The sequence below is a fragment of the Lasiodiplodia theobromae genome (assembly GCF_012971845.1).
Source record: "Lasiodiplodia theobromae strain AM2As chromosome Unknown scaffold_60, whole genome shotgun sequence".
Lineage (NCBI taxonomy): Eukaryota > Fungi > Ascomycota > Dothideomycetes > Botryosphaeriales > Botryosphaeriaceae > Lasiodiplodia > Lasiodiplodia theobromae.
The window spans coordinates 104,341-124,565 of record NW_023336542.1 but is presented as its reverse complement, the minus strand read 5'-3'; the positions used below and the strand labels follow the sequence as shown (position 1 = coordinate 124,565).

General features: G+C 56.3%; 5 protein-coding genes across 5 annotated transcripts; 2 read left to right on the top strand and 3 right to left on the bottom strand.

Annotated features, from left to right (window-relative positions):
- Nucleotides 1–1,348: 1,348 nt before the first annotated feature.
- On the bottom strand, nt 1,349–2,992 carry LTHEOB_12275 (uncharacterized protein; the record flags this gene model as incomplete). The annotated part of the gene is made up of 1 exon (XM_035509124.1): nt 1,349–2,992. One exon carries the CDS (start codon nt 2,990–2,992, stop codon nt 1,349–1,351), a length of 1,644 nt encoding a protein of 547 aa, XP_035364780.1.
- Nucleotides 2,993–5,928: 2,936 nt separating this feature from the next.
- LTHEOB_12274 (uncharacterized protein) lies at nt 5,929–7,385 on the bottom strand (the record flags this gene model as incomplete). Its single annotated transcript, XM_035509123.1, has 3 exons — nt 5,929–6,724; nt 6,830–7,306; nt 7,360–7,385. 3 exons carry the CDS (start codon nt 7,383–7,385, stop codon nt 5,929–5,931), a joined length of 1,299 nt encoding a protein of 432 aa, XP_035364779.1.
- A 2,521-nt stretch (nt 7,386–9,906) lies between these two features.
- LTHEOB_12273 (uncharacterized protein) lies at nt 9,907–11,151 on the bottom strand (the record flags this gene model as incomplete). The annotated part of the gene is made up of 1 exon (XM_035509122.1): nt 9,907–11,151. The coding sequence occupies one exon, from the start codon at nt 11,149–11,151 to the stop codon at nt 9,907–9,909; it is 1,245 nt and encodes a 414-aa protein (XP_035364778.1).
- Nucleotides 11,152–12,076: 925 nt separating this feature from the next.
- On the top strand, nt 12,077–13,152 carry LTHEOB_12272 (S-adenosylmethionine-dependent methyltransferase; the record flags this gene model as incomplete). The annotated part of the gene is made up of 2 exons (XM_035509121.1): nt 12,077–12,351; nt 12,402–13,152. The coding sequence occupies 2 exons, from the start codon at nt 12,077–12,079 to the stop codon at nt 13,150–13,152; spliced, it is 1,026 nt and encodes a 341-aa protein (XP_035364777.1).
- A 3,920-nt stretch (nt 13,153–17,072) lies between these two features.
- LTHEOB_12271 (uncharacterized protein) lies at nt 17,073–18,709 on the top strand (the record flags this gene model as incomplete). The annotated part of the gene is made up of 2 exons (XM_035509120.1): nt 17,073–17,202; nt 17,394–18,709. 2 exons carry the CDS (start codon nt 17,073–17,075, stop codon nt 18,707–18,709), a joined length of 1,446 nt encoding a protein of 481 aa, XP_035364776.1.
- Nucleotides 18,710–20,225: the final 1,516 nt, after the last annotated feature.

Genomic DNA, 20,225 nt, shown 5'->3' with positions numbered 1-20,225 from the left:
GATGGCATCGTGGGCAATGCTACCATCTTCCATTTGGTATTAATCAGTTCTACATGCAGCAGTCCAATGTGACATTGATTACTCTTCAAGCTGCTTTGACGGGCCCACTTCACGCTCGTGCAGCAAAAAGCAACATCTCCTTGGGAACTCCGCGGAGCCTAAAGATAAGCGTCGCTTCCGCGATTCCTTCTGCTCTTTGCAGCATCTAGGAAGTGGCAGCCAGGCAGCCGTGATGCGGCTAAAATGGAGTCGATAGGCACGATTTCCGCCCTGGCCGCAATCCTTTCCGCCCCATGGTTCGGATAGATCTGGCCCCTGGGTGATCCAAGAAGCTTCGCCTCCCCAACGCCGTGGTACTGTGCGGCTCCACCACAACCTGGCACGAGCTTTGCTCAGCCTTCCGTCTTTCCGGTCAGAAGCGTTTCGTGCTCAGTTTCTTCCAGGGTTCTCATGATTCCAACTCTCCTTTGGTAGACGACCCACAGTACCAAATTCATCCCCGGCCAAGTAAATGGGCGAAATCCAAAGCTGCACAAATGATACTACCCAAACAATGCAGCATATAGAAACTGGCGATGCTTCTCCTACCAGAACCACGGATAAGCGCGACAAGGTCTTCGCCATGGCCACACTCTATCGTAAAGAAGATGTCTGTCGTGACCATCCGCTGTCGGGCCGACTCCGAGACGATCTGAGTAGCTTTGTGGGTGCTGGACTTGGGCCTAGCATTGACATACACCGACTTTTGCTACGATAACGCGCCAGACGCTACTCTGCATACACTATCAGGCTATGGATCCAGAGCATCAGTGTGTAGACCTAGCTAGCAGAAGGCTTCGGACGAAGATACTAGCGTTTTCATATTCGAGGGCAGGATCGATTGCAAAGTGATAGCGAAGAGAGCTATACATTGTCGGGTCAGGTGGTTTGGTCCATGGAGTGTGTCAAGAAACGGGGACATTGCATGGGCAGTTCACCTCATGTAGTTCGACTGTTCATACAGCTACAAAGTTATTCTAGAAAGACTACAGTTCTATAACTCCGTCTTGTTGGACATTAAGTCGACATTAATCCGTAATATGCCTCCGTCAATTCGTCTTCGGGAAGCCATGAATACAACAGCCTGAGATGTAACCTTTCAACCAACCACACCATCTAACCAATATTCAATCTCCTTAGACGCTAGTATCGAAGACGCAGCCTAAGGGTCCGCAGCAACAGCCTGAGCATTCATGGCCATGAGGCAGACTACCAGGACCACAACTCGTTTCTTCGCAAAGAAGATCATACCTCCTGTACAAGAACGGTGTTAGCAAACCTTCTTAATATCGGTGGTAAGATCTAGAGCTTACGGAATGTTCAGTTGCTTCACACGGGGAAAAGTGAGCTTCACCTGGGCGAAATCGTGGGGAGGGGGAATGGGGAAGTCCTCGTAGCGACGTCCATCCCATCCCAGGATATCCCACATCAAGGCGCCCTCATCGTTGTTTTCCCCCTCCCTCAGGAACTTGAGGAACATCTCAAGTAGCTGCTCACTGACACACCCCAGAATCCGCACTTCCTTCATACCGGCCGTCAGTCCCGCCAAGCCCAGCAGAATCATGCCGGTGCAGAGTCGATGGCACTTCCGGGACCCCGCGTACGTAGTGACCCTAGTCGTGTTGACATTCTTATGTCCCAAGAACACGGTGAACGTCTTCAACCCCGGCAGGTCAAACAACCACTTCCCAGCGACGCACTCGTCGCTGAACCGGCCCCTCTGCTCTCCGAGCAGCACCTCATTCAACCCCAAGACATTCAACCACGTCGGCGTATCCAGATCCAGCCTTAACCGCGTCAGCGTCCCGACCGCCCCCGCTCTCGCCTCCACCGTCCTCCACTTCAGCAGCGGCGCCCGCTTCACCACCACCTTCCCAAACAACGCCGGCGAATTAACAACGGCATGCACATCTGCAAAACAAAACTCGCACTCCCGCCTCAGCACCTCCGCAAACTCCCGCGACACCTGCCTGCTCGCGAGCAGCAGGCTCAGCACGGGCGCGACGGCGGCATACGGAATATCATCGTCGGCGCGCGAACAGAAGCCGTAGACGCGCTCGGTGTAGCGCATGATGCTGGTCAGGAATTGTGTCGGCACCTTGCGCGGCAGGTACTCCCAGCCGCCTGCGTGCATGAAGCGCGGGTAAACAGCCGGCGCGCAGCACGCGGCGTAGACGGCGTCGCGCTGCTCGCGCGGCAGCGCGAGCAGCGCGAAGGGCTTGCCGCTGGTGGCCCAGATGGCCGACGCGTGCCAGTGCGGCGAGCCGATGCCGCGCGCGTCGCTGCGCGGGACGGCGCCGTAGAGGGAGACGAAGGCGTTGGGGGTGATCCAGCCGCCGTTGTCGGACGACGCGGCGGCGGCGGCGGCGGCGGAGGTGGAGGTGGTGGTGGTGGACAAGGTTCGGATCAGGACCCCGGCGCCGTTGTTGGTGAGCTTGGCCATGATCTTGGCTCGGCGGAAGTTCTCGGGGCCGAAGTCGATGGGCAGGTAGTGCTTGGTGATGACGTAGATGCCGTACGAGCGCGGCGAGCTGTCGGCGGCGGCGGCGTTGTGGTCGGGAGGAGAGGGCGAGGGCGGCGCCAGGGTCTTGGGGGGAGGCACTTCGATGACCGAGTCTCTGGTCACGGTGAAGGTCGGCTGTTCTAGGGTCTTTTCCTTCCTGGACCACCAGATTTGTGACATGAAGAGCTTGCGCAGGATATCCAGGACAGGATCGACACCAGAAGGCAAGCCGGGATCGGGATCAATGTAGAGGCTCCTTACGGTGGAAAGCAGTGACCTTGGTATGTTGGGGTTCTTCAAAGGTGCTTCACGCTTCTTGCGCACTTTTTGAGGCGCCTTAGCATCCAGGCTATCATCGTCGGCGTGAGCTGAGCGTATGACGGTGGGTGCCGCACGCTCAGGTACTTTGTCGACCAGCCTGTGGTCGTGGAGGCCAAGATCAAAGCCCATGGTGTGGTTCGGTATTCGCGTATTCCGTGTTTCTGGTAGGACGTCGAGGTTGGAGGTCGAGTGTAAGAAGGTGTGGAAGTGTAGATGGCCTGAACCAGAAACAAAATGCCATCAAACCGCGCACGGACACCCTCAGGCAGGTGACAGTCTTCAATCACTGACGAAGCAAATGATCAAGGCAAGCTTAGTACGCAATATTGCTTACCTAACACATCTCTGCGTCGACGCCCACCCTCTTTCGGTAATGGTATCAAAATCTTACGCACATCGTCACTCGAAACCCAAGAAGAGCTGTGGGTAAAGACAAAATCTTTACACATTCGAACAGCAGGAGTTGCGCAGCCGTGATCCATGGTTTGCTGGACCCTGTATGTAGAACTATCCAAATTTAAACTCGGACAAATTTTCTGGGAAATAAGACTTTTGACCATCCGATTTCTACATAAACCCCTTGTTCCTTCATATTTGAGCCTACAACTGCTTCATGCACTGCTAATAAAGCACAGCCGCCAGCCGATAATACCTCAGACTTCTATCGCACTACGAAACGCTTAATAGCCTCAAAATGGCATCTTGCAATAAGCGTTCTCCATTCCTTAGCCTCCCCGGTGAGATCCGGAACCGCATCTACGAACACCTCCTCGATCCTTGCAATCCTTATCATCACCAGTATCGGTCTCATCCCAAGTGTCAGCCTAAACCCCACCACATGCCACTCATGCTCAGCTGCCGTCAGCTCTGTCATGAATATTCCTCGTTCGTCTGGCGCAATGCTATCTTCGTTTTCAGGGAATACGAGGATCTTCGCCGCTTCACCAGCCTTACGGTCTACCGCTCGCAGAAGCACTCCAAACTCCCGTACCCGGCCCACCTTGCACTAAACTTTTCCACGCTCAACCTTCTCACGTTCACCCGCCATCCTTTTCAGCTTTCTCTCAAACCTTCTCCTTACGCTCATGCCTCCAAGCTGTTCAACCTGTGTCTGGTTGGCGGGCTGGAGACGCTGATGATCAGAATACCGTGCCGAACACAGTCAAACAGGCACCGCATAGACTCGTCGCACATATCATTATTCTACACGCTACACAATATAGCACCACACTCGACGGTGACAGGGCTTGCTCTCATAACGTTGCTGCCTTATCTCAAGGACATCCCGGAGGTGCGTTTGGAGGGATGTGTGACGGAGGAGCAGAAGAAGACCTTTGAACTTGTACGAAGGGAGTTTAATGAGAGGACTGGAAACAGCAGGGCCAGAGACACAGCCGATGATCCAGAGCATCACTCCACAGCGGCGTGGATGCAGTTAGTGAAGCCGCCGGATGCCAAGGACTTCCCTTCTTTGGACTATTTGCTTCAGCTTGATCTTTCACAGACGACCTTGCCGGCTCATCTGGTCACCCCGAGTTTGATACCGTGGGCGGACCTGTCGCCAAGGTTGTGCGGGCTTTCTTTCTTCGATTTGCTTTTGATGTTAGAGCAGCATTACACAAACGTATTTCTGGAGTTGAGTGGAGCTATGTGGTTTTGCGACGGCTTAGACTGCGTATCGAAGCCAGGTTACGATCACGAGAGGGTGTTCGAAAGGGAACGGCTTACGTGTAGATCACAGGCTCGCAGCTTTTATACCGCCTGAGATAGCAGTAAACATCACAGCCACTAAGCAAAAAGCACAGAAGTCTATTCTCATGTCATCAAATAAAGGGAATGTGTACCCACCCAACTGCGTTTGTAAGGGGTTTCCCTTATTACGCTATGCCTCCCCGAGGGTAAAGAAGTGCTCGAATAACCTAGTTATTGAGGTTAAATGTGGCGTGCGTAGTTAACATACTGGTCTGTAGTAGTGTTCATGCTGAGATATTAGTGTAAGCCAATCTACGGGAGTTTCCAACTATTAAATGCTACTTAGTGATGAAGTCCTCATGCTCTTCTTTTCTGGTACTGACTGGAAGACCCTTTTATTGATCAAGAGACCGCTGGTAAATAGACCAGCACCGCTAAGGTCAGTCCCTTGTTTAGTGAGCTTCAACTCGAGCAATTTGGCCGATTGATATTCACAAAAATTGCTGATGCTTATTCACGGGCTGAGTGGAGTTGATTTAAACTTTTTGGGGCATGGCACATTCGGAGATGCCCACGCACGCATGGAGAAATGCAAAAGAGATGTTGCCTGCAGCGCATGCACAGCGTACAATCTCCCTGAGGGGAGCGCAAAAAGATATGCCCCCTATCGGAGTCGAACCGATGGCCTCGACATTACTAGTGTCGCGCTCTACCACTGAGCTAAAGGGGCCTGTTGACAGCTTGTTGACTGCCTGTGGACTGATCACATGACTTTAATTTGGTTGCTACGAAACAAGTACATGGAATCATGGAGTCCATCGCCTCAAGAGGAAATTTACAGCCTCAAAGTTGTTGGTCAATATGTTTTGTGCATGAACAATGGCGGCTGTACCTCGGTGCAGATGGATTCGCTGTACCCCACGAACAAGCAAACCACAAAAAGGTACGGAAATTCACTAAGCAACTGTATGAAACACATGTTCATCCAACTGGGGTTTTGTGCTACTACAAAATCCCTTGCCTGCTAACCTATTCAACCATAGTTAAGACTCTAACAGGATTTTGACCGTCCATGCATGAAATGACCCTTGATGACCTTCCTCCCATGAACAAGAGTGTCGCAAGTAAGGTATGTTGAATGACAACGCTGGAATGAGTATCGAAGAGAGGACGTATGCGGCGGCCCGCCCCAGTAAGAAAGCCGAGTATTAAACCTCCAGCTGTCGTTCTGCCATACAATTGCCGTCTGTACATCCGATCTGGCTATAGCAGTTGTGTTTCTCACCGTCACCTATATAGACGCACATGGTGTCGTTATCGCTTCAAAAGATTAGCTTTTCACATTGGTGCGAGGTGGCAGTCGTTGTGTTTACTTACATTTCCATGGGATCCAGAGTGTACAGGCCATGTTGCATCCATGACCTTCCAATGCTAGACAAGTACGAAGAAGGGCCAATGACATCCCATTCTGTCAGCGTCGGTGTTGCCCCAGTATGGTTTTCTCGGTGTAGCTGCTGGAACTGTGCGGCCATTTTTGAGCTGATGCAGCCCATGACTTGGACATGTGGGATCATTGAAAAAACAGTACTTGCGTGAAGAACAATGTATCCGACAAGGACATGTGGGCACGAGTTGTGGAGAGGGCTGTCCTCGCTCGTATACCTCCACTCTGCCACGTTTCCGACCTGATGACGGATGTAGATCGTCAGGTGCGATAGGTTCATTGTCTGTAGCAACTGAGCGATCGGACTAAGCTGTCCGAATTGGCGCCAGTGGTCAGTAGGTTGCCATCGAAGAGGGATGCCCAGCAACTTGATCCAGTCCAGAATAGGAAGCTCTAGAGTGATGCGCGACAGTTCGGTGTACTCGGAAACAGCCCGTACCAGGCGTTGGCCACCCCATATGACGTTAGAAGAGGCTTGGGTGGCTGAGAAGCGGAAATCCAACTTCGCCCACATGACGTCCTTGAACTCGTCGTATACCTGTCTATTCACAAGGAGCAGGCTGAGGGGAGAAACCGCGCCGTTGAGAATGCGGCCTCCATCTTGACCTTCCGTCCGCACCAGGGTACCGCGTGGCCCAAACTCGCTCTTGAGAAGCTCATCCATGGGACTTGGTCCAGAGGAATCAAGGTAAGGGAAGTTATTCCATCCCAGGCCCCACCCTCCCCTGAAATCGCGATTCAGATAGTGGAATGTCGCACATGCTTCGTAAATCTCGAGTCGCATCTCCGCGGGCAAGTCCAGAAGGCGGAAACACTTCCCACTTATATACCATAGGTATTGGTGCGTCCAGAGAGGGGAGCCCAGACCGATGGGATCCTGTTGAAGACGCGGGAAGACGGAGATCATCCAATCTCCGAATTCGACCCATTTCCGACCCTTCCACGCGACAACATGTCCTTCATCATTGAACCTCATGCGTCCAGTTACCGTTTGACTTTCCTCTCCCCTGCGCGAAGTCCAGCGTGTTATCTCGTAGAAACGCCCGAACTCTGCCGCAGCTCCCCATGGGGTTGGAGCGGCGGCAGCGACAGTGTATTCGGTTGAAGAGCTGTACCTCCGTGGGAACTGCGAGGTCAGGCCGAGAAGCTCGGTGATGGCATCGAATACGGGGTCCGGTTTGGGTACGATCGCAGAGCCAGGTGCTTCAGTTGTGATGGGTCGTGGGAGTGGCCTTGGTCGTTGCACCATCCTTCCCTGCGCAACCATCGCGTATGATGGTCGCTGTCCACTTAAGCTCAGGGAGTCCCTAGAAGTCCTTGTCAATGATTTCAGACCGTCAACCTTAGGACAGGTACATACCGGCCCTGCTTTGTAGGCTGCTGCATTGTTTATGGGTGTGGGTGTGCCTGGGTGGGAGTTCAATGAATGACGAGCACAAGCGCTGCTCAGAGCTGGAGTTTAGTCTGAAAGAGTGATGAAGGTTTGGTAGCAATAAGCGAGAGAGCGACGAGTGGCGAAATGAGTGAGGAATGCAGTCAGTTGAGATGCTCGGATCGAGGAGTCGGTGCTTCAAAACGGAAGGGCTGGAAATATATAGACCGAGAGGCCCTGTGACCTGCAGCCCGACGCTAATAAGCGGGGGAAAAGTGAATGTAGTGCCAGTAACACTTCAGGCGCGTGTGTTCGCAGACGTACGGGATAGCCCACACCGCAACTTGCCATCACTGGTTGATGCTTGCGATCCGCGCAGGCAGTAACACCCTAACGTTGAGAACCCTCATCTTGCAGCTTAAAGCAGTCCAACAATACGAAACCATTCTCGATTTACTATGCCGCAAGGAGTACGAAATAATTCTATCCCAGAGAGACAACTCCTGCTTGATTCCTTTCTGTCCAGCCGACGGTCCATGTTTATATACCCGCCGCTGGCCAAGGCGCCATCTACAAACAGCGCGCCGCAAGATTTCCAACAATCTGCCTTCTCCAGCTGATCACGATCGTATTTCGACAAACTCTCTCAAGCCCTGACGCAATTGCCGACATAGCAAAAGCCAAACAGCGTGTTAATGCCCGAGATGGAACGGCTGGGTCAATGTGCGACGGACAACAGCTACGAGCCTGCGATGGTTTGCCAAATGATGAACCGGCAATGATACTCCCACTAACAGCCACCGATTCTTAGAAGCTCTTCGCATCACGCGCAAGGAGAGCCTGCTCTCATAGCAGCTCTATCCACAAACTCCCCTAACAAAACGTCTCTTTTCAAAAAATAATCAAATTTCATATCAGACCCAAGCCCAAGTCTTCTATACAATCATTCAAGGGGATCGTCTGCCAGGAGACGAAGGCAATTCGGACAAGCTCGAAAGCCCTACTTTTCCAGTACTATCCATCTCACACCTGGCTTGACCATCTGCTTCAGGCAGCCTTTGACTCATGTGCCTCTGAACTGCTGCCTCGGACGACCCTTGCGAGGAGTTCGGGTGGGTTGGTCTCAAGCAGCGCCGTCGCAGGGGTATCCAGACAGCAGCAGTAACCGCCGCGATGGCCAACCCAACAGCAATTCCAACGCCCATGCTCGCACCTGAGCTGAGATTAGGCCCGTGCGCAGCTGCGTCCGTGCCAGTGGCGCAAGCAGTCGGGGAACTGGCGACGGCGCTGGTGGCGGCGGCCATGGAAGTGGCGGCGGCCGTGATTGTTGTGGCTTGGATACCGCAAGCCTCGCCGGTGGCTGACGGCACCCATGTCACGGCGGGAGTGGCCTTGACGTTTGTCACGTCGATCCAGCCGCTGTCAACGTAGTTTTCGGTATTTGCCTGGTTGACAAACTGCCAATGGCAAGGCGATGTCCATGATGAATTCACGACGAATACATGATTGCCGTCGCCGCCGAAGCCGGGGAGGGTTTCCACTGTGTGGAGAATGAGCTGATTGGATATGTGTTTGAGAAGACGGGGACGATGTACTTAATGAGCCACCACACCAGTGGTATAGTATCGCCTGGGTCTGAGTAGATTTCCACGTGACGTTTAATGTATCGCCGTTGTGCACTGTTGGCACCGCAGCTGCTTTTAACGGCCATGAAAAAAAGTCCGAGTTGATGGTCACAGCTTGGCAACAGGCGGCGAAGAGGCCGAGGGCCCCAACTGTGCGGAGGGATGCCATAATGATGTAGCTGCGCCGAGGAGAAGAACAGAACAAGCTCGAGTAAAACAGTGGAATAGGGCGGGGAAAAATCAAGAGGGACAAAGGAAGAAGATACAGCTGCTGTGCCGCAATATGTCCCTACAAAGCTTAGCGCCGGCGCTAAACACCCAGCAGCATGGTAAAGCTGCAGAACGAGTGATCGGAGAGTCTAAGCGCTGGGGATTCTTATTATAGCAGTCGAACAGTGGAGAGCATGACTCGGACAAGTATAAGAAGTAGAAGAACGGACGATCACACAGGTGGGGCTTGACTTCAGGCAGAATAAATTCCAACTACCAAGCGCAAAGTTCAGACTGATTCCTCCCACAACACTACATGGGTATCAAACCGCAAGAGAAATCCCTTCTTTGGCCGTGACGCCAAACAATAAAACCCACAAATAACAGGTGAGCGAAGAGCAACAACGCTACATCTCTTCGTTAAATCTCGTTTGGAGCGCAAAAAACAAAACAATTCAACGGCCGTGAAACAAAACCCGGACGCATCGCTTCAAACAAACGGCGCAGCCGGCGTGGAAGCGGGACAACAAACGGCCATAATCTGCTTTTTGCGCGTGAAATCGTTTTCGGACAGGCAGAAGTCATCGGTGCAAGGACCCATGTCCGCACAGCTATGCTCGTGATCGAGGAGCTCGCAGCCGAGTCCACTATTATTCTCTGTCAGCGTTTCTCCGCACTCCCCGGGGAGATCAGGGTGCACTTACGAGTCCGTCCTGACCAGCCAGCTCTCACCCCTGTCGACCAGCTTCGCCGACTTGCCGATGACGTCCCACTGCGTAATGGCCGACGGCACCTTCTCCTTCTCATCCGCCAACAGCTGCAGGAACGCCTCCTTGACCTTCACCGGCACGCACCCCTCGACGCTCACAGTCGAAACATCCTTGACGTAGTCCTTGGCGGCCCACAAGATCAACCCGGCCAGCACGCGGTGGCAGCAGGGCGCCAGCAGGGCGTCGAGGCGGTAAGCGCCGCTGCCGTCCTCGGCGGAAAAGTTCTCGCGATGACCCAGACGCAGCTCGAGCTCGTTGAGGCGCAGGCCGCGCAGGCAGCGGGCGTCGGGCTCGCCCCAGGGGCGGGCGGCGCGGTGCAGCCACACGCCGAAGAACTTGACGAAATTCCACGTCGTCATCTGCAGCGTCACCTTGGCCAGCGTGCGGAAGTCGGGCTTGCACTCGAGGAAGCGCTGCAGCGGCCACGCGCCCTGGAACCGGAACTCCATGTTGCGGTACAGCCGCGCCGAGAACTCCGAGTTGACCTGGCGCGAGGTTTGGAGGAGGGCGAGGACGGGCCCGGCGCCGTTGAGGACGCGGCCGCGGCCGAAGAGCTCGGCGCGCAGGTGTGTGCCCGTGCGGCCGTACTCGCGGTAGAGGAGGCCGTCGGTGCCGGCGGCGGCCATGTAGTTGAAGCCGTGCTCGAACTCGTAGGGGTAGCAGAAGGACGCGCAGTAGTCGTAGATCATGTTGCGGATCTCGCCCGGCAGCGACATCAGCGGGAAGTGCTGGCCGTTGGTCTTCCACTCGAGCGATTGCAGCCAAGATGCCGAGCCCGGCCCTTCCCAGTACTCCTTGACCGGCGGCAGGTGCGAGAGGTAGTCGCCGAGGGGGAGCCAGTAATCGCCATCGCGCACTTCGACGGTGCGGCCCGTCAGCCGGATGCGGACCACCGTGTCCCACATGCCGTCGTAGTTGGAGTACTCTGGGTAGTTGCCGAGAAGGGAAGCACGGGAAATGCGGTAGTAGCGGCCATGGTTGTGGTCGAGAGAGGTATAAGGAAGGGCCTCCAGAGACAAAGGAAGGGAAACATGGCAGAGGATTCTGTTCTTCAGGTTGTTCAAGGAGATGATCCTCTGTGCGGCCTTCAGGACAGGATCTTCATGGTCTTTTCCAGGGAGCGTGGATCCAAAGAGCGGGTGGGAAACCGCGGTTGATTGTATCGTGGCCGGCATGGTGTTGAAAGAGCTCAAACGAAGGAAGAGAATGAAAGAGAGACTTTCCGTAAGGCTCGAAGCGAGAGAGGGACGACAAGGATATAGCTAACGGCAACGGAGATCGGAGAGGGGGAGATAGTGTATTAAAGGGGTGGTATGCCGTTGAAACCGACGCTTGGGCCAGCGCTAGCTTGTGGTCGAGCTGAGATGGATATAAAATAAGCGTTATCGGGCAGCCCTATGCGATTGGCAGTGTCAGCGTTGCACAGGCTCGGCCCTACTTCCGCTTCATGAGAAATTGCCGCGCCCAATGGGTGGCCAGTGAAAGTAAATCAGCAAATAAGCCGGAGGGAGGTTTCCAGAAGCATTGAGCGTGATGAGAAGTCGGGATATTTGGGCGATCATTTCGCAGGCGATCAGACACTCCGAGACTCGATCGCAAGTACCGTTTGCAATGCCGCGGCTTCCACGGATGGAAGCGAGTGGTTGGGTGCGCGGGGGGCTCTAGTGTGTGGCTTGCGGGAGGTTGGGCCGAACACGAAGCATGCGGAGAACCGGCTAGTGAGGCTGTGTGCCAACGTCACGTCGTCCCGAGAGAGGGGGGATTGTCACTTGTTGCGTTTTGACTACGCAGCCACAAAGGTAGAATCACCGAAAGCGTCGAAATTAACAGCCTGCGCAATGGGGTGAGACGGAGCAGACAATGGTTCGCAGCGGATTAAACTCATCGGAACTCTCGTGATAGCAAAATGAGATCAGATTAGAAAATGCGTCTGAGCTTATCCCGAGTTAGAGTTGGCGTAGGAAATTGTTGCGAGGAGGGGTGCAGCGATGATGTTCAGGGGCAGTGAGGCTCGACCCGAGATCCGCGCGCGGCTCCAGCCTGCTCCACTCATCCCGCGCCCGCCATGCCTGTCATTTCCCCGACTCTCCCGGCCCTGCCATGCCACGCATCCCGCATCGCCTGCTACGGCACGCACGACGCGCCCACGAGCTCCTCCCCAGCCTCCTGCTCGCCTGTCGCGACATCGCCTCTGCTCGCAACGAGCTGCGCTGGCTGAGCGAGCATGCCGTAACCGTGGCCCCCGCCTCCTGGCGCGCGCGCCTGCGCGCCATGGTCCTTGACCGCTCCGCCGGCCGGCCGCTGCAGTACATTCTCGGCACAGAGTATTTCGGCGACTTGGAGATTGCCTGCCGGCCGGGCGTGCTCATTCCAAGGTCAGTCCGCTCGCCAATCGTCTGCATGCACCGCTGATCTTGCTTGTCAGGCAAGAAACTGCGGCTTCCGTTACCTATCTCACCGAGCGCCTCTCCTCGGCCGGCCTCCCTGAACGACTGCGCACCCTCGACCTTTGCACCGGCACCGGCTGCATCCCACTTCTCTTCGAAGACCTGCTTGCCGGCGTCCCGGATATCCGCTTGCTTGGCATCGACGTCTCGCCGCGATGCGTGAGCCTGTCTAGGCACAATGCGCGCCGTTGCGGGTCGAGGCGAACGAGCTTCGCACTGGCCGATGTCTTATCGGGGGGCATGGCTGGCCAGAGCTCCGTGCCTCCTCCTCTCATGACTCTGCTACGGGAGAGAAACATGCTCAACTGGGACGTCCTCATATCCAATCCCCCCTACATCTCCCCCCAAGCCTTCGTCCGCACCACCACCCGCTCGGTGCGGAACTACGAACCAAAGCTGGCCTTGGTGCCTCCCGTCTCGCCGAACGAAAGCTTGGACAGCGGGGACCTGTTCTACCCGCGGCTCCTGGAAATTGCGGATCAGGTCCAGGCCAAGGTCGTCTTGTTCGAGGTCGCTGACATGGACCAAGCACTCCGCGTTGCTCGTATGGCCGAATCAACACACTCCTGGCACACGATTGAGATCTGGAGAGATGAGCCCCAAGGCAAGGACCTCAACTCCAAACAAATCGTTGACGATATCCATGGCTTCCGCACTCTGGGCTGTGGGAATGGCCGCAGCGTTGTTTGCTGGAGGCACGAAGCCTCGCAATGGTCCAATACCAGATAGACATGCAAAAAGTGAAGAGGAGGAATAAAATCTGATAAGACTATAATTGCGCCAACCGGCCGGTCTCTGGTTTGTTGTTGAGGTGTGGTGAAGTCCCCACTGGCAGGCTGACATTATAGAAATGACCACGGAACACCAAGCCCACGAACGCTCAGATCATGGCCAAATTCCTGTAATTGGAGTGTTTTGGTAGGTCTTCACCTTGTTTCCTGGAAAGAATAGCGCCTGGCTCCATATCGTCACGAAACGGCCAACCTCTCCACACGTTCGCGACCGTTGTCCCGCAAAACTAGTCCATCGGCCCGGCCCTGACGAGGGTTGAGCCCCACCACTTTGTTCGGAGTTCATGGTTTCGTCGCGGCTATCCGGCAGTCCGGAAGTGTCAATTCCATCAGCAATCCGGAGCTCGGCACATGCCCTTATGCCTACTGCCCGTTGTTCCCGGAAATTCCACTGAAGTAGGCAAGCTTATCCACACTCGAGTCCTTCATGAGCCGATTGCCTTTGGTGTTGGCTGCGGAGAGCGTCTTCGGCTCTTTTCCGGATCTGGAGATGGTCCGAGTTGAGTGAGAAATTTTCGACCTCGACATCCACGAATCCGCATAACCAGGGCTTACGGATGTAATCTAAGCTGCGGGATATACGCATACGCTTGCATTGATCATGGTAGGAGTGTTTGTGGGGTTGGCGTTCTACGGTTGGTAGTATAATGCTGCCCTGCCAGTCCGGACTCCATCACACCTCAACAACAAACCAGAGACCGGCCGGTTGGCGCAATGGTAGCGCGTGCGCCTCCTAAATAGGAGTTGAAAGCGCAAGGTTGCGGGTTCGAGTCCCGTGCTGGTCGCTATCCAGTCAACTGGTGGTGTTGAGGTTGTAGATGATTTTTTTTTGTTGTTCAAGTTGGTTTCGGCCTTACGACGGACGTCATAGCAGCGCCACACGCGCAATGCGTTCCTTTTGCTTTCGTTTTGCCGCAGTAGGCGAGGGCTGCAAAGGAATTAGTTCTCAGAATGATACAGTGCCGGACTCCAGGGGCTGAAGTGGTAGGCATCCGGAACTTATCGAAGCTCAGCACACTTGAGATGAATACAGCCAAGAGGGCATGACTCAAATCATCTGGTCCGTTGCTGGAAGCATGACTAAATGGCGAGGTTGCCAAGCACCTATATCGCCGGCCTTAACCCCGAGCTGGGATGCCTTTTTGCATCAAGGCCTCCCCAAACACTGACACGTCGATCACGTACTCCCTAGTCCAACCAAAGGTTCAGCTAGCAAGCTGTTCCGTATTCCAGCTGTCAAGTTAGCGCGCAAATCAGCCGTTCGTGTTTCTGCGTGGATCCCATCGTGAAAAAAAAAATAAAAGACTTGGCTACAGTCGGGCAGGTCCGGTTTCGCTTCCACCAGCGATTCGCGCAGGGCAAGTAGGTTAGAGGGCGTACGGTGAGGCCCGGGAGTACGGGTCCCAAGTCCGGATTCTCCCGTCGTTCTCTCCTGATTTCCTGGCACTATTCTCCTCTCTCTCGGGGACGAAGTGGCTAGCCACCAGTCCGCATCGCCGGACGACTGTACATCAGTCTCCGCGCGAATGTTAAGGATAGGCAAAAGGAGAAGATCGCAGGCAGGAAGCCGGACGATCAGAAGGAAGTCGGGAAAGAAAAGCGAGCAGAATCCGGGATCCTTTTGGGGCGAGAGCGGTCTTTGGGAAGGGAAGGTGGTCGCGGTGGGGCCAATGTCGATTGCGTCTTCGCTGTTTAAACTATTTCCGGCAAAGGCGTCGCAGAGCTAGAAGAGAAAAAAAACGTGGTCGGGCGAGTTCATCACTGTTCGTTTCGTTTTTCGGTTCCATCCGTCCAGGTCGTTCGTTCGGTCGGGCTCCGTGCGTGTATGGTCTGCGTATGCCTTTGTGGCCGGCGTCGTCACCGGCAGACGTGGAAGGAGGCGTCAAGCCACCTTCAGGAGACAGGGCGGAAAAGCGATTCATTGGCGTGCATGGCGCGTGGCGGTGGATGGGGTGCGGACAATTCATATTGCTCGCGGGAGGGTTGGTTTGGACAGCTCAGAGGAGGGGTGTGCGTATGTTAGCAAGGCAGTCATGAATGATCGGCGGCACATGTGAGCGAGCCCCTGGAAGCGAGAGCGCAACAACGGCGATGTGATAGTGAGTCTTTTGCTGATCGGCGGGGCTCGGCGGCTTTTTTGGTTTATCAGGGGCATGGCCAGCAGCCAAGGAAGCAAAGAAGGAATGCGGCGGGGGGTTGTGGACATGAGTCTCTTCCGGCTGTTATTCTGAACTCGGGTCGCCGCGAGTGAATTGGTCTCCACGGCAGATTGCAATTATACTGCGGCCGTCGGTGATTGCTGGCAGCGTCATCGTCCAAAAAAAAAAGGGCGTTGCGGAAAGCGGCACACGAAACAAGATTGCGCCGGGGCGGTTGTGAGTCTCAGCTTGATGGGCATGTGCATTGCGATGCACACAGCTGACGACGGGCATCAAAGCCAGCTGCTTTTGATGTGCTGCCCGGCCCATGGACGGGAAGGCTCGCCTCGCGCCGCAGCGGGGCCTTTATTCTTTCTCTTTGCTCGGTATCTTCGTCATTGGTCGAATGGTCGTCTGCGAGCTGAAAGGTTTTAGTAATGACAATTCGCTCGTAGGCCTATACTGAGTGCAATCGCCGGGTGGCCAGCCCGGTCCGGGCTCCGCGATACTACGCCTCTTCGCCGTCTGATATTTTCATGGGCAGAGTAGCATCGTGAAGGATGTACGAGCGGCGGCACTTCCCCTATCCCGACAGGCTGGATCACGCTCCGCGGTAAAGAGGCGAGAGAATAAATTTCTGACAGGGCAGCAGGGTTGTCATGCAGGAGATGCCGGGAAAAAAACCTGACTTCCTTCGCGCGCTCGGCGTACTGGATGGGGCATAGAGCGGGCATGTCAACCCTTGTGGCGTTGCCTCTTGGAGGGTAGAGATGGAGGGCACCGCACAGGAGGGCATTAGGAAAAGGAGGACTCGAAATCAACGTCTTAGTAGAGCGGTGGTCAAATATAGTGGCTGCGGCATGTCACAAAAAAGGCTACAGGTCATAAATAGCAAAGCACGTCCAACACGGTCGGAACAGGCAATCCAACAGGAACAGGATCGATTTAGGCAGGGCGGGTGTAGTGCTGACGGCAGCTAGGGTGGCTTGCCCAAGTGCCGGCGCCATCTTTCTGCACCCTCGAAGCCGACCCCGGTTACGCGGCAGCCACGCGGGCGGCCAGCGTAGTGCGGCTCCTAGAAATAAAATGTCTTGGGAGAGCTTGGGGAGCCTGCAGGCTTGGGACGGCGACTTGGCCGCCTGCGCGTGCATCGGCTGGGCGTGGATGCGGGAGGGTGTTCTCGGTGGGATCAGCAGGGCATCGGCAGGCCAATGGGCTCACCGCATCCGGCGCCTTATCGCGCGCAGTGGGGAATGCGGCCTCCAACGCGCTCGCAGCGCAGCAGGCGGTTCGGGCTGGTGTGGAGGAGGCCAGCAGTCGCAGTGAGGTCAGCAAGCAGCGCACCGGTCACACACAACGGGCAGCGATCTCGAGGGCATGGCGCGTTTCACGGGGGCTTCCTGCCTGACTCGCATTTGGGCGGGTGGCAGCGCGCGCACACTCGCGCCGTCGGCTTACGCACTCGACAAGCCTCCACTTCCCTCTCCGCCCGGGGGGCCCAGCGGTGCCAACTCCCAATCGGGGCGCTCCGCCAACAGCCTTCAAGTATTCCAAGGCCTCAGGTTTGACACTTTTCACTACACAACCACCAACCTCCGTCTCCTGCCCGCGCCGGCCGTTGGGATCAACCACGCTCCCGCTGAGATTCGCGACGCCATACCCCTCCAGTACTCAGGCCCCCTCCCACCCATTAATCCACTCGCCTGCCCACCGCACCCCCATGGCCTCGTCCTCATCCTCCCGTCAGCGCTCCTACGACTCGCTGGCCAGCTCCGCCTCCATGTCGTCCGACTCGTCCGCCAAGCGCATCCGCCTGGAGCCCGCCCATTTCGACGACGAAGATGCTCACGGTGCGTACAAGACCAGAGCGACCCGCTCGACACGAACCCCCCGCTCGCCCCAGGCCCTGTGCACCCACGCCCGTGTCACCTCACCATCAACACCATCCACCACTGCCCTTTCCGTCTCCTCGTCTTGGCATCAACTTCTTGGATCGTCCAATTTTTCGGTTTTTCTTTTTTCGCCTGCTGACCATGATCAGTCCTGACATGCCACTCGCTGGAGCACAGCATGCGGTTAGCGCCAGAGCACGACGAAGCGCGTCTGCAGGAGATTGAGCAAGAAGAAGACGAAGAATTGCAAGCGTCGTCGGTGCGCTATGTCATCGACACCAGCAGCCGCCCGCAAGAAGCGCGCCCCCAAGAGCCGCTGCAGGTCGACCGCATCCAGCCACGTGACAAGTCGCGCGAGGAGTACGTGCATGCCCTGCAGCTGGGCTACAACCAGCTCATCGACGTGCTGCTGCGCGACGTGCAAAAGGCCACGGACGCCCTGGTCGGCAGCAAGCACGCGTCGGTGCGCAAGATCTGCTACGACATCCTGGCCAGCACCGAGAACTGCGTGCTGCACGCCCTGCTGGACGGCAACCTGGCCTGGGACGCCGAGCACGACGTGACGACGGGCCAGGCCCTGGACCGCCTGCGCGAGCAGGCCCAGCACCAGCCGTGCGTCTACCAGCGCGTGCTGGTCGACGAGCTGTGCCAGTCGCCCACGCCCGCCGAGCTGTTCGACGTCATCGAGGGCCTGCGCCGCTACGCCCGCACCGGCGAGTGGAGCCTGGCCGTGCAGGTCGACAGCGTGCGCCAGCCCGACAACTGGAACGAGAACCTGTCCAAGGCCGGTCGCCGCAAGTACCTGGCCGCCGCGGGGAGCCCGTACGAGGCGCCCAGTCCGGCGCGCCTGGCCGAGCTGGAGATGTTCTGCCAGCGCCTGCACGCCCGCCTCGACCGCATCCCCACGGCCGAGTGGCAGGAGCCGCTGCGCTTCCCGCTCGTCGACGTGGCCTACACGGTCAACTACGAGGCGCGACTCGCCGCCAACGAGCAGCACGCGTCGGCGCGCGGCTTCCTGATGAACCTGGTCGAGGCCATGTGCGCCGTGCTCTTCCCCAACCGCTACCGCGCGCGCCAGTTCCCCGTCTACCTCGTCTTCGAGGCGCAGCAGGCCGTCATGGCCGACCTGGTGCTGGGCCAGCTGTCGCAGGCACTGGCCGCCACGGGCGGCGGCTGCGCGTACTGGGCGACGGACCTGCTGCACGGCTCGGCCATGGCCGTCGACGACAAGAATTGGGCTCGTTACGAGAAGTGGGCCGTCGACCACTCGCCGTACGTGGCCAATTGCCGCGCCGACGCGCCGCGGCAGAACGAGGAGCTGGACCGCATCAAGCGCATCATCGAGGCCAAGAAGCGCGAGATGATTGAGCTGAAGAAGGAGTACAACGAGGGCCAGCTGCAGATGCGGTTGGCTGCCCGCGATATCACGAGGCGTGTGGCCAGGTGTAACCGCTACAACTTCTGAGTGTGTGTCATCGTTGTTGTTGTCTCTTCTTCAGACTCTTTCTTTTCATCCTTTGCTTCAATGTCCCCTTCCTCGTTCCTTTACGGCCTTGCCAGCATCCATCACCGCCGCCCCATCCCTTATTATGATTGTGTGTCGTGTGTCGTGATCGACGGCAACCGAACGATAGAAGGCTAGAGGAAGGCGGGCAGCAGGCAACGGCGCGGCTTTGAGGAGGACATTTTCGTCTCGTAATAGGGAGATGTCGCGTCGGGTCTTGTTTTATCGCGTCGGGGATCTCGGGTGTACCGGCTTTGCAACGGGGCGGCGGCTACCGATAGTGGGTACATGCCGGGGACGGACGCGGGATAGCGGGTTGTGGGTTTTAACGCGGCGTAGCGAGAGATGTGAGAGCAGGCACCAGTATGCGTGAGAGTGAGAGAGAGAGAACGGTCAGTCAGACATGGGGCAGATCGGAGCCAAGGTTAGCTCGTTGGCGACTTTTTCTTGGGTTGGGAGTCATATTGGCGTCTTTTTCGGTCTTTGGGGGTTTCTTTAGGAGTTCCTTTTGGTATCTTTCGGGATTTTTCTTCGCGTCTGGGAAGCGGGAAACATAGCTGAGACTGGCTGATATGTAACGGTTTCGCCGTTTAGGAAGGGCCCGGAAGATGGGTAGTAGTAGCTTCTTCTCTCATGACGAAGGAGGCTGGAAACGAAGTGTCGATTTTGATCCTTTTTCCATCCTGATGAACGGTTTGCCTGTTGGTGTGTGTGTGGAGTATAGAGGGGATGGAAAACCAGTGGGACGGGGCAGTGTGTGTGGCTGTCAAATACGCTTTTGTTTGGGGGGAGGAGGGGAGTTGGTTTGGGGAAAGGGACAGATCTTCTCGTTTCGGGCACTAGGGTCAGATTGCGACATACGGACGGTTGATTTTGCTATCATGCTCTCTGTCTCTTTTTTGCTCTGGGCGCGCGAATGAGCGGGCGTGACGGCTTTGCGCTTGCTGAGCTGGTGGCCGATTGCGTGCGAGCGGCCTCCCGTGACGCGAGATCAACCCATCATCATCGCTGAGCCGCACTCCCCGTTCCAACCAACCCCTGGTCAGCAACCTGCCGTTCGCGCGCAACATGCCGCGTCCTGCTTCTTCCATATCACTCGCAGCGGGATGTTCGACTCTCAGGATCTGGGGGATCGCCTTCTGTTCATTAGTCGGGCTGGATTAAGGTTTCTCGCGCTGCGGGGAGAACCCGCGGGCGCTGATTGCGCGGGGCTGGATGGCCGGCCCGTCAGGCACGCTTCGATCGAGACAGGTCCCAAAAGCAAACATTTCTCACCAGTGGTGAGCTATGCTCGCTGAATGATTTGCTCCTTATCATCGTACCAGATCCAATGCTTCCTGTGCGATAACGATGGTGCCACAGTCGCGGCTACACGGCAGTGCTTGGTCAATCACCAATATCGGCGCTGTATCGCGTGCTTCATCGTTTTTCGTCTAGCCTCCAGAACGAACGCTCCCGGCATCTGGCTAGCTTGGAT